We start from the raw sequence: 17,470 nt of genomic DNA on the forward strand, positions 1-17,470 counted from the left end.
GTGGGTAAGACTGCCAATGATCTGTATAACACTTTTGACATTGCTGTTCCTCAGGGAGGGTTAACTCTTGATCTTGTTCTCACTACATTTGATGAACATTATGCACCGTACAAGAACCTGATAGCTGCCCAGTTTGACTTACTTACCACGAAACAACTACCTCATCAGCCTTTTGCTGATTTCTTGACTATCATTAAAACCAAATCTCGGTTGTGTGAGCTTGGCACAGCCCGTGATACATTATTATGCACTCTCATTGCCATGGGAGTCTGCAGCACTGAATTGCGGAAACGGATACTGGCCAAGCGTAATCTCACATTGGATCTCGTGGAGGAGCTCTGTAAATCTGAGGAGGCTTCTACTTACCATGCCAAAACACTTGCACCCCCCTCACACATCAATGGAGTGGGTGCTCCGTCTGCTGTCACCCTAGATGCCCTGCACCAATACCCCGCAAGGAATCCTCAGCTTGATTATTCCCACCGTCGTGGAGGACCAATTATGTCTCATCGTGGCCGGTCACGCCCATCGTACCACAACAACCCATCTCATTCGTCTCAGCATCGGGTCAATCCACCTCGACATACGCTTCCTACGATGGCATACCGCCCACCTGGATCATCATACAACCGCCCACCAGGGTTTTCAAACCGCAATCATCCTCCACCGTCAACTTCCGCATGTCGCAACTGTGGCACATCCCATGGACATCCACATAGTTGCCCCGCTATTAATTCGACATGCTATAATTATCAACGCCAAGGTCACTGGGCGGGTTTCTGTCGGTCTACTGCACGACATACTCATGAGTTACTTGCTTACCTACCACAATATTTTGATCATAATGATATTCCTCATCTAGATCACTCTCCTCATAACATCACCACTCCTTTATGGGACCAAGATCAAGGGACGGGACACTATCGCGAGGATTACTCACACGGCCACGCTGAACTATCATATCCCTATGGGGGCCACTATCACACGGATTTGCTAAATACATCACACCATCCACCACCTGAGCTTCGTACCCTCTACATTAATTCATTCACAGCTACATTATATTGTGACACTACTCAGGCTGGTGTACAACAAGAGGATGAATGGTACGATACTGTCTTTCTGTGTAACATGCCTATATCTTTTAAGCTGGACACCGGATCACAGGTAAACATTTTACCTGAAAGCATTTACAATCAGTTACTTTATCGCCCACTACTGCAACGACCACTCTATCGGATATCATCGTACTCTGGCCACCCGGTTCCGGTAAAGGGGGTCATGAATCTTCCCTGCGTCTCGGAGCATACGATGGTTACATGCAGCTTCTATATTACACCTGAGGCCACAACTCCAATTTTGGGTGCTACTGCCACGGTAGCTTTGGGATTCATTATTCGGGTCCCACCATCCGCAGGACAAACATTGCCATCTCCACCTCATCCAACATCTGAAGCAAGACCACCCCAAGTATCACAAATGGATAATACCAATACGGCTATAATTTCGGCCCAGCCTGCAGAGCAACTCGAATCAATGAAATTAGCCATGACCTCAACCAGGGCTCGTGATGTCTCTGAAACTACGGCTACAGCGAAACAAATAATGGAAGAATATAGCGATTGTTTTGACTCCATTGGTAAATTACCTGGTCTTCACCATATTCATCTTAAACCCGGTGCCGTTCCATTTGTCACTGCTGCCAGGAAGGTTCCTCAGGCCTACCATGACAAAGTGTATTCCGAACTACAAAGAATGGTGACGGAAGGCATTATAGCACCAGTCACGGAGCCAACAGACTGGGTCAACGCTCTTGTGGTTGTAGTGAAGCCCGATGAATCCCTGCGACTGTGCCTCGATCCTCGGGAGCTAAATAAAGCCATTCGTCGTCAGAACCGTCATGCCTTGACGGCCCAAGAAATCTTCTCCGACCTCCATGGCTCAGAACTGTTCACGGTACTGGATGCCCAGAGTGCCTTTTGGCAGATTGCCTTGGATGAGGCTAGTTCCTACTTGTGCACATTTGCCACACCATTTGGCAGGTTTCGTTCTTTACGCCTTCCATATGGAGTGTGCACGGCGACAGAGATTTTCCAACAGGCGATGCATGACATCTATCCACCACAATAGTTCCCAGATATTAAAATCTCGACGGATGACTTTTTGCTCATAGCCCGGCAAGTTGCAGCTCACAACCCGCTTCTTCGCAGTGTCCTAGACAGGGCTCGTCAATCCGGACTGAAATTCAGCTCTAAGAAAATGCAGTTGGCTGTATCAAGAGTTCGCTATTTGGGACATATTATTACTCCACAAGGTATTCATGCAGACCCTTCTAAAACCAAAGCTATTGACGCATTTCCATCACCAACAGATAAAACTGCACTACAACGTCTCTTGGGGATGGTGAACTATTTGGCAAAATTTCTCCCGAATTACTCTCAGGAGACGGCTCCTCTACGTGCGCTACTTAAAAAAGACACGGTCTTTCAATGGGATGACAATGCTGAAAAGGTATTCCGGAGGGTAAAACATATCATCACAACAGCACCAGTCTTGGCGCTCTTCGACCCGAAAGCACAAACAACTATTTCCGTTAACGCCAGTCCTATTGGAGTTGGAGCGGTAATGATGCAGAACCAGAAACCCGTCGAATACACGTCAACTTCGTTCAACAGTACGCAACAACAATATTCACAGATCGAGAAAGAACTTGTCGGCGTCGTTCATGCCTGTGAACATTATGATTATTACGTGGCTGGTACACGCTTCACCATCCAAACGGACCATAAGCCGCTCACATCGATAGTACACAAGCCTCTATATCTTTTATCACCCCGTTTGCAACGACTCGTCTTACGCCTATTACGCTACACATTTACTATCGAATATGTCCCAGGAACTCAACTTCCAGTCGCCGATGCATTATCAAGAGCTCCACTACCTCAGATGGACATCGACACGAATGAACTGGAAGGTCCTTGTGCTGCAGTCCATTCAGTAACGGTACTTTCACGCACCAAACAACTGGCTTTCCGACAAGCCATCACACAAGATAACACCTCTCAAGAACTACTATACCACATACGCCATGGCTGGCCATCAGCTATGGATAGACTACATGCCAATCTACGTCCATTCTGGGCATTGAAAGAAGAACTTCATGAGGCAGAGGGTCTCATATATCGAGGTGACCGCCTATATGTCCCTGAAACGCTACGTACCGACATTATGATGCAAATACATATTGCTCATCAAGGCGTGAATGCATGTTTAGCTAGAGCAAGGGTGAATGTATACTGGCCATCGATCACCGCTGACATCACAGAATTTATCCGGCGCTGTCCAACATGTTGAACACGAGACCCTATCAATCACTCATTACCACTACACCCACATGCAGTACCGACCTTGCCCTGGGAAACAATTGGCACGGATCTATTTCATATCAAGAAGAAGAATCTAATACTCTTAGTCGATTACTATTCTAAGTATGTCGAGGCAGCCGAATTACCGACAACCGACACAGCTACCGTAATCAAGTTTTTAAATCCACATTTCGCACGTCACGGAGCACCGCAACGCCTAGTATCCGACAATGGGCCACCATTTAATTCACAGCAATTCCGACACTTCTTGGATCAATGGGGCGTCATACATGTAACATCTAGCCCATATTACCCACGTTCAAATGGCATGACCGAACGAACGATACAGACAATTAAAAACATGGTAATTAAGGCTACCCAGGACGCCCGTGATATACAATATCTACTGATGGAATATCGGGCCACGCCAATCGGAAAACTTCCATCCCCAGCTGAAATGCTGATGGGACGCCGTTTAAGGACCCCATTAACAACAACGAATGCTGCCTTAAAACCACACTTTCCAACATACGACATCGACCAGGCGTTACAAACTCGGCAAGAAGAGATGGTCCGCAAAGATCAGGCTCAGCGACACCTCACACCGCATCATCTACGAGTCGGTCAACGGATACTCTACTACACAGCACACCGGACATGGCTACCAGCCACCATCATTAGCTTGGCTAAAGAACCACATTCTTACATTATTAAAACGGTGGAAGGAAACACGTTTCGGCGATCAAGATATCATCTGCGCATAGACACTACAAGGGAAGCAGATTCGGAGGAAGTACTGTCATCCCCAGACTTGGGTCCACAATCACCTCCAGTAGCAACGCGGTTTGAAAATAAAAGCCCATCATTGACGACAGCGAGCCAAAGACCATCAACTGTGGTTCAGTACCGTACATCCATTCAACCGGTCGTCAAAGCGCTAATTCCCGCAGCACAACAAGCTGCGAATATACCTATACCACCGGTGCAACACCAGGCGTCACTGGTAGAACCAGCAACATCGGTCTCACCACAGATGACTCTACCAACAACAACAGCCACACCTACTCAACGGAAATTACCAAATCAAGTGACTTCCCATCCTGATCTTCCAACCATTCAACCTTCTATAATCAAAATACGATCAAATACATCAACAACTGTTCCAGGGACCTCTCCACACCCTAATGTGCGTCCGGGAGTAAGACATCCAGATCCGATAGTGCCCGGAAACTCACCGCGACCTCTGCCACTGGACAAGGACATAGTACCTTCACCATTCCCAGCCACTCTACCCTTCACTTCTCAGAAACGACAAAGACTTCAAATTCATTCAAACAGAGACAGACCTATAAAACCTACACTCCGATATGGACATGAATAATAAATAAAAAAAAAGAAGGTTGATGTAATATGTAAATAAGAACATGTGACTATGGTTTTAATAAGAAAGTAGAGGCCGCCACCGGCGGGGTTAGAGGGCGGATTGAAGTTAAGGAATAGTAAAAACCAGTTCACTATACGATGTAATAGAGTACAGTTAATAAATGTTTTATTCTCTTTTATCTCAAGATATTATAACAACTTAATTTTATAACATGTGCCATATTTAGATCGAAGTTACGGACTAAGCAATTAGATGACCGAGAGCCTCGAGAGGGAAGTTCGCGATCAGCTACACTAACATGCCACCTAGGAGCAACAAACACAGCACCCCACACAAGGATAACGCAACCCGTCAAAAGTCGTGGATTTTCTTGTTTCATTTTTCATTGGCTGGACGCTTTAGCGCCTGCTGCCGTCGGAAGGGGAAAATTCGGAAATTGTCTTCCCCCCACCCGTAAAACGTTCAGCGTAAAGGCTCGTCACGCTCGTCCAATGAAATTCGTACACAACCCTTCGTTGGCGTGTTTAAAGGCTAGCTGCGTTCTCCTTGTGTTTGTTGCTCCTAGATGCCACCGTATCGACGCTGGAGCGGAACCGTAGATAAGTACTAACATTGAACTAATTACGTAACGGTACCGGAACGAGCAACGTGTTCGTCCAGCTAAGTTTGCCACAGTGTCAGATCTTCGTGACGCTATGTTAGTCGTTCGCAAAAGTACCGACATTAGACAATATCGGCGCTCTAAAAGTGTGAATTCGAGATATTGCTAAAAACTATGTAACGGCCACACTGGCTCAATTGTTCTAAAATTACCCTTAACGTAATATTAATCGCAGTGCAATAGCGTATATTTTATATTTATCCTTGGGATTTAGTAGTATGGTACGTACCATTTATAAGTTTAGTATTTCAGTGTTCGCGTTTAGTGTATTATATTATATAATATAATATAATACTCGAAGACCTATTGGTACGTGTTATTTGTAAGTTTTTAATTTCTTCAAATTTGTTTAGAGCTATTTTTGTACCTTTTCATTATGGACTATTCTACCTATTCGCGTATTGAACACATTGTATAATTGTATTGTTCGCGTTTGGAATTAGTGGTATTGATATGTTCGCGTGTATTTATATTTCATTGTTCTCAGCTAGTGTTAAGGTTTAATTCAATTGCACTTAGTAAATATGTTTCTTATGGTAAATTCGAAATCCTTTATTATAACCCGTAGCCTATTCGCATATCCCTAATCACTTTTCAGAATTAGTTTAAATGTTTTGTCAACGGATTTGAGAGAGTTGCTTGCAATATGGGTCTCGACCGCAGGTTATTATCATTTTCGTTACAAAGTCGAGAACACCATTATCAGGGTCGAGATTACAACGTTTTTTGTTTATTTTATTATATGATTTTAGTATAATGTCGAGATAAACATTTCGAAGCTCGAGACCACCAGTTTCAAGGTCAAGATCGCCATTTCGTAGCTCGAGACCACCATTTTCAAGGTCAAAATCGCCATTTAGACGCCCCTGTACTAATGCAATATCTAGTTCAATCTCGTATGCCGTGCTTAAAGAATTAAAACAAAACAATTGTTAAAAAATAGTTCATTTAGTTGAAATACCAAAATATAGTTCTTAGAAAAAAGATTGAGAAATTAGGTGATACATTAAAATTATTCAAATCACCCTATTTATGTCACAATTAGTATTTAAAAGACCACACAGGAGTTTCAATTTTACTTAATAACCCCCCCCCCCCCCCCGAGTTCCAGAAATAGTCCTGGGGAAATCCGACAATACCTTTAACCGAAGAGGAGGATCTACCAGATTTTAACTCTGCTTTCTTCATTTGAAGTGGCGTGGGGAAACTAAGGGGCAGAATCTGCTAAAGCTGCACCGTGACACTGGTGAAAGGGGGAAAATGTGCCATGATTTAGTTCAAAGAAAGTACGCCCTTGGCACAGGCGAACAATGTCAAGCAATTTCTGCCTCGCCACTTTTGTTGCGCTTTAACGAATGGTTGCTGTGTTTAACAACGAATTAATCATAATTAAACCATTCGTGTATTGAAATTTATCTGCTCTACGCATTCTTCCTTCGTGTTATGTTGTACGGGCTTAATCTCTCTGTTGTAAAGCTAATCTGAGATTTCGTAGAAACTCTCGCGACAGATACGCGATATTTGTGGATATCAGACCTTTGAAAATCGGAGCAATTAATACGACGAAGATATAACAATCAGATGTGTTGGCACAAATGTATTCATTTCAACACGGAATATCGAACTGAATTAGGTAGTTTTTGTTATTGTGACGTTGTCATGGCTTTTCATAAAGTTTTGATACTCATCATTTCGACTAAACAAAAATAGTTTAAAATATTAAAAGTTAATAGCTTTATTTACGATAATTTTCTGATTTTCTAGTAGATATATTTTTTAAGAATAGCAAATAATTTTCTTTGTCTGTTAAAATACCACTGGGCCACGGCCCAACCTGACATTTATGTGAGAGGAAAAAAATTTGAGTTTGACAAATAAGGAAAAAAGGCGCAAATAACCATCTAATTAGAATACAGGGGCACAATGGTTAAAAGGCGCAAAGTAATATGTTTGTCGAGCCTGACTTTATACAAGCTCGCGCACGCCTATGTGAACGATGTAGTTCGATATTCATTGTAGAAAGAAATACATTCCTGATGGCGGTTACAGAGAATCACTTAAAAGTGGTTTAAATTTTAGCCGGTAAAGTGAACTTTCTTTTCATGGGTGCCATTCTCAACCGGTGAACCATTGGCAGTTGCGACGTCGTTATTGTTCGAAAGATCAACGGCCACGTTGACACTGTCTGCTGTCTTCATTCGAAGTAAGAGCCGTTTCTCGGCATTTTTCCTCTTGAAATAGAGCAGCAACGTCAGGGACACTATCAGCACCAGGCTTGATCCAATCCCCAATAACACCGTCAAATACTCTTTCTCGGCTTTCACTGAAATATACAAGAAAAGGCTTAATTTCTGAAGTTAAAATAAATCAGGATAGAGACAGTTTTCAATGATCGCGATTTTATCTCTAAAGCATACACCACATCACGGCGGTATCATTTCTGCCTTCATTACTCTCTAACGATGTAAAACGTAACAATAAAAACTGTCTAGGGATATTTAACCATATTTTCACGGTGAACTAGTTTTTAAAAATCCAAATATAACCAAGTATGTATTTATTTATAAGTTTTTAAAAAAATTCAAATTTGTTTAGGGTTTAGCTTTTTTAGTATTTTTCATTATGAGCTATTCTACTTATTCACTCTTTGCAATGCAGTCCATAGCCGTGGTTCCTCTTAACTTAATTTTTCAATGAAAACAACTTTCTTGTACATTTTCGATAATTCTCTACAACTTTCTCATTGAAAGTTTTCTTCTAGCATTTTCCCACCAATATAAATTTTTTTGAAAAACGTGAAAATATTTTCCGAATTTCCTGAAAATGTAAAGCGTTCCCATATTAAAAATAATTCCCTAAACAAATTTCGCAACTCTAACTGTTGTAGTTTTTGAAAAAAATGCCCAGTCAGAGCAATTCCGAACTCCCTGTATAAAATAATGAAAAAAATAATTTTTTTCACTGAATATTTTAAAAAGTTTTTTTTTATATGGTCTACAGAACTTCTCTCAATAGATAATTTTCTCGGTTTTTACCTCTCCGAGGGGTTATACAATCACCGTGTCTGTCTGCTCTGCGAACGCGTTCGCATTTTCCGTGCAAAGGTTAATCAATGTACGCAATGTCTCGAAATCTCTGCGTTCGCAGTTTTTCGTAGTGTTGGCAAAACCACCGTGTGACGGTGAGCGTTGACGGACTATTTTGCGGATGGGTTTGGTTTGGATGGTGTTTTTTCGTCGTGACGGTTTTAACTCGGTTTTATTGGGTATTTAGTTATTGTAATGTTGAATACGTGTTATGACGGTTGTGGGTGTTGAGTTCGTGTTATGACGGTTGTGGGTGTGGAGTTTGTTGTGTTATGATGGTTGTGGATGTTGAGTTCGTGTTATGATGGTTGTGGGTGTTGAGTTTGTTTTGTTTGTGTTAGATTGGTTGTGGATGATGAGTCTGTTGTGTTTGTATGGGCGTTTTCTCTTCAACTTCTTCTTATTGGCTTTGGGACGGACCGTGCGCTGAGTGTTATGCAACCTCTCAACGTCCAATGGCTGGGTTTCCACCAATTGCACACGGTATTCGTCTCAGTATCAATTTGCGATTTATTGGCGCCGGCCGGGAATCGAACCCGGGTCTGCCTCGTGCAAGAGATTTACTCTAACCACTCAGCCACCAACGCTTGTTAATTTACGGTGTTTTTCTAAAAAACAGCTTTGGCGAATGTTAGGTATTATAATTTATTCTACATCATTTTAAATATTAATAAATTATATTAATCTTATATTTAATGAAATATTAATAAATTATATTAATCTTATATTTAATGAAATATTTATAAATTATATTAATCTTATATTTAATTAAATATTTATATATTATATTTATCTTGTATTTAATTAAATATTTATAATTTATATTAATCTTATATTTAATTAAATATTTATAAATTATATTAATTTTATATTTAATTAAATATTTATAGATTATATTAATCTTATATTTAATTAAATATTTTAGTATTTTAATGTAAAATTTGATCAGGAATCGGGTCGCATTGTAACAATGCGGATAGTTCATCGCCGAGCCATTGACTTCCTTAGGGAAAATATTAAAACCATTATAATAAGGCGGGTTTTTTTACTAAACGGATTACTACAATATCTGTATATATTGTTTATTGAACTTTGTTTGTTTATTCTTTGGTACGGTTTTTTGTTTTGTTAAATTCTTAACAAAAGTTCGTTAAAACACAAAAAGTAGTTCATTGTTACCTTTTAATAACGCTTAGAAAAAGGATAATTATTCAAAACTCCCGCGGAAATTAAATCAAAGTAATAATATAGCGCCACCGTGTAAATCAATCAAACCGGGTAAAAAATATAATATCTTCAATTTTTCGAACTTTAGTCAAATCTCGACGGGTAAAAAACAAACACAAAATAAAAGTATATAAGGCCGTTGCCGTCAATATAGAAGATCTATTCTTTCTTAGTTCTTGGCTGTCAAACGAACTAATACAGGACGGGGTCCTGGTGTCGATCAAAAGTTATGACGAACTTTGCGGTTGTAATTAGTATGTTCGGTCTTCGGTCAAGAAAAGAGTTAAATTGTGTTTCGCGTTTGGAACGTGAGTGAATGGACTTAAGTGTATGAACAGTGCGTGTTTAAGACTGAAAGTGTTAAAGTAATTGTGAACTAACTCAAGTCAGATGTAAGATAAAATTGATTGTTTTTATTTTTTGAATTGGAATAACCTAATTATACCCTTGAAATTATCAACTCAACCTGTGAGGCTTATTAAGTAGATTGGAAGTAATTAGTAGCGAACATATGTCAGCTGTTAATTAAGATGAAGTTTAAAATTACTCAGTATAATTTATGATAATTACTTTTAGTAAGTGTGTTTTGGTTTATGTTTCAATCACGATGAACTAAGACAAATCTAATCTAGTCTTAGACACTTGAGTACCAGTTCTGTATAATTACGTAGAAGGGATATATATTGTTGGATTATTGATGAAAGTTAAATCTAGAACGTTCCAGAGACTGTTCTGAATAAAAATAAACATTTATAATTTTTCATAATTCAGGTTGCAATTTTATTTTCTAATCACTCGCCCACGACATTACAGTTCTGGCAATCCCGAACCAAATAAATTTTCGATATAACGGCGACGGGAAATTAATCTCGTAAATATATCGCGCGGCCCTAGGGAATATTATTTTAACAAAATTTCGATAAACTATCGTTTAATTAAAATCAGCCCGATTCCGTTAAAAAAGCGAACGGTCGTTATAATACCCTCTGTAGATATTTATTTCATTAAAATTTGCTTTGTATTATTTTAACTGATAAACTTGTACTGTAAAAAGGGTGTAATTCAATTGTGCATTGTTATAGTACGTCTAACTCACTGTTGTAACTACTTAACATTATGATATTCTGAATAAATTAAAATTGGTCGTTTCGTCTCAATTATTTTAATTATAATTAAAATTTTATACCGGGCGGGATAGAACTGGGATAGCATTTTTAACAAATAACTCTAAATTGCGGACATATATCTTTAAGGGTTATATCGAGAAATTAATACCACTAGGGACAATTCTTCCGAGGAGAGGTATATTTTGGCTTGCCAACTTGTTTAATGTTGTATATAAAGTTCAGCAATGTAGGTGTAAGATTAGGTCTCTTAAGGCCTTCAACTATAAGTTTGTAACTTGCAATACTCTCGTAAGTAAACTTTAATCTTTTTATTTTCAATTCAACCATTAGAAAAATTCCGTACTAGTTAGTTAGGTCCCAATCTCAACAATACCGCAAATAGTGTATTGTTTACATCGGGGAAACTGGACGCCGCCTGGCTGACCGTTTTCGCGAACACTTGCGCGATATACGCAACGACCGCGACAAAAATAACGTAACTCGGCATTTCAACAATGTACACACTATCAACGCTATCTCTGTTTGTGTCCTTAAGTCCCTTAATGGAGATCGTCCCTTCAGAGTTACCGAAGAGAACCGTCTAATTTTTAAATTGGGAACTGAACACCCATTCGGATTGAACGAAAAACTCTCGTTCCGTTAGTTTTGTCGCGTTTAATTTTGGTCTATTTTTATATATATATATATGTATGTGTGTATGTATATATGTATATGCATATGTGTGTATATATGTATATATATGTGTATGTATATATTTTCAATTTGTATTTGTTCCTCTTTGAAAAATTGTTTAAGGTTTTGTCATTTTGTTTTCGGTAATTTTAGCTTATTCCTCTCCACTTGTAATTTTCATTTTAGCGGTTTCTCTCATTTTTTTTGCACGATCCTTCTGGCGCGTGCTTTTATTTATTTATTCTTTCAAATATTAGTTTTAAATCTTGTACCCGCCTTGAAGGCATATATTGCCGAAGTACCGCGGTTTTCTCTTATTAAAAAACGGTTATTTCTACCAAGTTTCTGTGTATTTTGTAAATGTTCGACCGTTGGTGGCTTCTCATGTTAGACAGGATAAAGCACGATAAGCATCGCTAGGCCGAGGAATGGATTCCTGGTGATGGATATATTGCGTGAAATGTTTCTAGTAGACGCTACTTTGAGGATTAAGCTTAACATAGAGGATTATAAAAATTGCTCTTACTTTCAATACATTGTAGGTTGTCCATTGAATAAATGAATTCCTCTTTGCATTGGCACGTTTCTCTGCCTTGGGTGGTGCATAATGTATTTACGTCTAGAGCCGCACATTGGTCGTTGTGGTCGCATTTTCCCTTGAACGGTACAGCTTGAGAAAAAACGAAAGAAGAAATACGTAAATGCAGATAATTTAAGGCGTCACACAGCCTCTAATCTAACACTCGGGTGTTCTCCAAATCTTCAAATAAAGATGTTTTGGAAGATGTCATATTGTTAGCCGTTATTTACATAATTTTCTATGAAGTCGGCACCAATGTAAAGTTAATCAAAGCTATTCGGTTTGTTTAATAGTACCAGACGTGATTAACGTATCTGTTATAAATAAGTGACCAATATGTTATACTCTTTATTTGCTTGAGCTTCGTCCTGACACGCTAGATGCTAGAATTGGCATGAAAGGCGTATTAAAAGTGTTGTTTTCAGCCACCTCTTGAAATTTTCCGAAGCAAAAAAAGGGAAACAGCTATTGGTCTGAGATAGTGAACTTTTAACAGCACGAAAAGTGAAAAAAGAAACCAAAGAAAACGATAATAAAATAAGAGTTGTCTCATAATTTTGCTTGACTGTTAAACGGAGTTTAGTCGAGAAAATTAATCCATATAATTTATATTAAGAGCAACCTTCGAACGCTAATATCTCAACTTGCAAAAAATCACTTTAATTGATTGGACAATTTCATAGAGTTGTTATTATTCGCTAGTTGAGATTGTACATTGAAAAGTCCTTATACGTACACCGTAATGGCTACGCGTGTTTTTAACTGATTTTTATAACGTCTTACTATGAATCTATTTAACCCAGGAATATGACCGTTTTTTTCCATCATTTTGACGTCAGAGCATATGTGTTTTCTCTTACGATTTTCATTGGCTTAAAAATCTCCTACCAAAAATTATATCCTGGATCCCCCAGTTACCTATTATAGTCTTCTGCTAGATAATCTGGACAAACCAAACCCTAAATTTCGAAATGGCCGGGGAGTCGAAAGTAACACTAAACCTATTGAAACAAAAATTAAAATCAGTTAAATTAGATGAAGTTTTTAAAGAACAAAAACGTTTGATAGGGAATTGTCATTTTAATTTAACGGAGAGCCACAAAAAGATACTGGGATTCAATGAGAATAAGGAAAACACGTTCGAATCTTTATACAAAGCTTTGTGGGAAAAATGCATTAATGATTTTATAGTAAATAATAAAAAGGCAAAATTATTAGGGTTATATGGTACTCTACTAATTCGAAAATTGTAGAAAGCAGCGTAACTTTGGCTGCACGGATTATATGGAATTGTAAGTATATAATTTTATTATGTACTTTGAATTTAAAGAAACTTTTTTTAATCAACTTCTAGGTAACTTTTTGGATGATGAACCAACTTTGAATAGTGAGAAAGATAATGGTGGTAAGTATTTTGAAACAAAAACTTCTGATTGCTTTAGTGATATACTGACAGTTATATAGACTCTTAAACGCGCCTTCCCAATCGATCGCCATTACCTTACAGTCTACGGGGAGGGTGATGAAAAAAAAACGGTTTTGGGGGGGATGAAATTTCTACGGTAGAGGATTGCTCGTTGGTTGTCTGCAGCGCCCGTAAACGTTTCTTAAAAGTGTGTATATTTCCAGATGATTTCCAAGAAGAGCGGACGACAAAAAAACTACAATTGTAAAAACGGGAGGTTGCGCGGGGTAAAAACTCCTAATGAGAGGAGACGCGTGCGAGTTGTCGATTTTTTCTAATACATGTACACGTCACCGAAAACGGTCCCCGAGATCTTAGCATAGGGAATACGGCCGGATAACCATTCCAAGTACGAGGTATGAATTCCTGCCACTGTATACTCCGAGAGAACGTGGGGTGGAGCCTATTTTCGCGCTACACGAGTGATCAAAGAATATAAAGCCCTAGGAATGGAAGGATTGATATTATTGGCCGCGTGTTTTGGTTGCGTTAGAAACTTCCGGCAAAGCAAATCAGTAACCGGAAACGGTTAACGCAACCCGGTCTCTCTTTAAAAACGAGAGGCGCAAAAGTTCCACTAGACGGAACTACACCTTCCTTTCCTGGGGCTTTATATTCTTTGGAGTGATTTACTTTGCCAATAAGAACGAATTCGAAAATGATATCATTTTAGGGCAAGATAGTTTACGAGAGCAGAATTATCGCGAAATTATTTCCCACGGATGGTTCGCGTTATTTTGCTGAAAATCCGGTTTACAGTTATTAATATTTCTAGAATAAAAATACAAAGTGAAGGAATGTAATTCTATAGCTCAAGTGCCTGTGAGGTTTTTAACAATTTAAACATAAAAACTTTGTCTGAAAGCATAAGCCTCGGTGATACTTTAGAAGAAAACCTGAGTCAGTGTTTGTCATATTATTATTAAATCCATAATTTAGACCAGAATATAGTACCATGGAGTTATACAACCAAACAGTGTGGAGTAAAATACTTCATACACAGGTGGTTAAGTTCGTGTACACAAGCGATTTTAACACGAAATTTCCGTTCATTGAAAACTGCCTCGATTCTCCAAATGTACACGTTTAATTTTAATGGCCTAGATGAATACTTTTCTCGTAACGAGTATATAATGTAATTATGGCAGCCCAACAATAGAGTGCAAATATATAACAAGGTCACAATTTGAAAAGTTACAGTTTCCTGAACCATAAGTAGCATAATAAAGATAAGTATGACAGTGGTGTTACGTTACTTATGGTAGGAAAAATATGTATGTAGGTGAACGGTACCTGGAAGACACTTCTTTAACTTGTGCACGTGAACCGAATGAGTACTGGGACAAGTGCAGTTTCCATCCAAGCATTCAGAATTCGGGACGGAATAGGAACAGTCCAGATCGACGCCACACGACTGACCTATTTGCAAATCCACTGCAAAAATAAGTTACCAATCTTTATTATCATACTAAAATTGGGAGACGGTTTTGGATGCCAGTTCAAAAAATTAAACCTTTAAAAAAAATTCAAAACGTGGCTCCGAAAATATTTCGCATGTCATCTACCCTAGTCCGACTGTCCATGGCACGCCCCTGTTGTTTCATTGAGTTCCTCAAACTGACTTTGGGCGCTCTATAATGGCTTCTGAGAACAGTACAGGGTTTTATTATCTTTGCTGTATTGTTGAAAATCGCGTCTTGAGTCTTGACATAAATTTAAAACTTGTTACCTTTCAAAAATTATAAACTTGTATTTATGAGTTTTTTATGTTACTACTTAATAGTACCTATTAAATGTTATTTTTTTATTATTTTTCAAACTGTAAACCATTCCACATAAGCTGATGATTATAGAATTAAACTCCCGACCTTATACCGTTGAGGAAGCAATCTCATTTTTGTGTCAAATGGTAATATCAAAAGTCAATATGACTTCGTACGTATAATCTATATGCAAATATATAAGTTCTTGGTAGGTCAATTTTAGTAATTTTACTTTCAACAAATTAATTAGTGAATTTAAATATTACCTGTAGTTACCTCAATTCGCTTTTTGTCCGATCCGTAGGGATTTCGAGCTGTGCAGGAATAATTGGCGTCACTGGATGCGGGAATCAGGTGTAGAGTGCTGAGCCAGAGCAAATCGTCCTTTTCCGTCACAACGCCGAACTGATCGTCCACTTGTATTTCTATTTCTTCTCCGTCCGGGCTCGAGTCGAAGTTGTCGATGTAATGCCACATGAATTCCGGTTTTGGAACGGATAAGACGCTGCAACGAACAGTGACGTTGTGTCCCTTCGGTTGAGCAACGGTCGGCTCCTTCTCCAGGTCCGTAATGAGTGCCTTCGCTCCTAAAGATAATTATTGCATTGTCCTTAGTAAGATATTCGATTTTAAATCAATAAATTTCATGTTTTTGACACCAGGAGCGCAGTTGATTGAGTTTTAAGGGGAAAAGCCAATGCTAGAATATGTGTAGGGCAATCGTGTTAGAGGATATAGATGTAGCTTTGCGGTGTATTATCTACACGCCTGCAAGTTATCATAACATGTTTTCGAGCGCTGGCAAATTTGCGTGTGCGCAGGTTAGTGGAAGATAATTATTTCCAAAGGAATCAGTTTCATTTTGACCTAAGGAGCGTTAATATATGTTGAGGCTATCCGCGCGCAATCACGTCAGGTAAGGGGGAGGAAATAGGTTAAGTCGTCTGTATTTTAATCGCGTTGGACGACTTAAGCTTTAGGGAAGCAATGAGATACAGGGTCGATTTAATTTGATTTAAGGGGAGGAGCATACTGGCAGACCACGTCAGGTGAATTCCGAAAAACGTCTCATTATGTCTAAGTATAAATAAATACATTCTTGGTTAAACAACTCTTTGCGTAAACTAGAAGAACTTTGCTTTATAAAATGAGGTCTAAGACAGAGTTTAGAAGCAACGTCCAAAATAGGTATAAGAGTGTGCAGAAGAGTGTTGAATCTGTTACTTGAAAAGAAACTTCTCGCATTTCTATTCTCAACTAAAAGTATTTTTAAACATATTTTAGTGTTTTGTAATTTAGTAAGCCCAATGCCCATGAGAAACCAGGCCTATTTTATTTACGTTTAAGCGGTGTATCATACTGGCTGCTGGTGGTAGAAACGCTAGCCTTGTCATCCCTAAATACATTATTAGTGATATTAACTTTGTAATCGAGAAAACAACACGTTTCTAGGGGAAAATGCAATAAGCCAATTTGGTCCTTACCTACGAAAATATTGGTGTCCATCGTGATTTGGCCGTGACTGTTGGATGCTGTACAAATAAAGGTGTGATTGGATCTTGGCTTGATTCTGACCACGCTTATGTACACCGGATGACCGTCTTCATCCTCTGGATGGAGCGTTTGAGTTTGTTCAATCCTTCCTGGCCAGTTCACGATATCTTGAACGTTGTTTCCATCTCTGAGCCATTTGAATTTCGGTGGACTGTTCGTTCTGACTCGACATGATATGGTTACTTCGGTTCCTGGAACGACGTGCGTCCTACTCTCGGTCAATTCCACCGAAAATACCCTTCCTGGCAGAGAACATGTGTGTCGACGTATTAACTTATAATATTATTATATTGAGAAGAAAAGTCAAACGTACCTTCGGCATTACAATTCCATTCAACGACGAAAATAAGAAATATCAAGTAAAATAAACTAGAGATATTCATTTCAGCCAGAAATCGATAAAACATCCTCGATTAATTCCAACAATGAAATGTAGAGACCTTAGATTAAACGAGGTTTTTTTTATTGAGTCATTATCGCGTGGACGATAAGCAGGCCAAATGATAATTTTCAAATCTGGTGCATTGTCACTTCAAACAGTTGGTTTTTAAATTGTACTTATTATCACTTTTGTACGAGGACTCCA

General features: G+C 38.8%; 1 protein-coding gene across 1 annotated transcript; it reads right to left on the bottom strand.

The window, feature by feature from the left end:
* Positions 1-6,491: 6,491 nt before the first annotated feature.
* LOC149946533 (protein Obscurin-like) lies at positions 6,492-17,434 on the bottom strand. The gene is made up of 6 exons (XM_090171565.1): positions 17,198-17,434; positions 16,815-17,126; positions 15,597-15,917; positions 14,861-15,001; positions 12,049-12,192; positions 6,492-7,733 (listed from the first exon to the last, which is right to left on the bottom strand). Exons 1-6 carry the CDS (start codon positions 17,289-17,291, stop codon positions 7,486-7,488), a joined length of 1,260 nt encoding a protein of 419 aa, XP_090027691.1. The 5' UTR covers positions 17,292-17,434; the 3' UTR covers positions 6,492-7,485.
* Between the last annotated feature and the right edge of the window lie 36 nt (positions 17,435-17,470).

The sequence above is a fragment of the Leiobunum rupestre genome, chromosome 4, assembly GCF_980474605.1.
Source record: "Leiobunum rupestre chromosome 4, qqLeiRupe1.1.hap1, whole genome shotgun sequence".
Taxonomy (NCBI): Eukaryota; Metazoa; Arthropoda; class Arachnida; order Opiliones; family Sclerosomatidae; genus Leiobunum; species Leiobunum rupestre.

Excerpts from the sequence above, each read along its gene's own strand:
- LOC149946533 (XM_090171565.1), bottom strand. The coding sequence starts at position 17,291 with ATGTTTTATCGATTTCTGGCTGAAATGAATATCTCTAGTTTATTTTAC. Across the intron at positions 15,918-16,814 it reads GGACACCAATATTTTCGTAG|GAGCGAAGGCACTCATTACG; the intron begins GTAAGGACCAAA and ends AATTATCTTTAG. Across the intron at positions 15,002-15,596 it reads GCGAATTGAGGTAACTACAG|TGGATTTGCAAATAGGTCAG; the intron begins GTAATATTTAAA and ends TTATTTTTGCAG.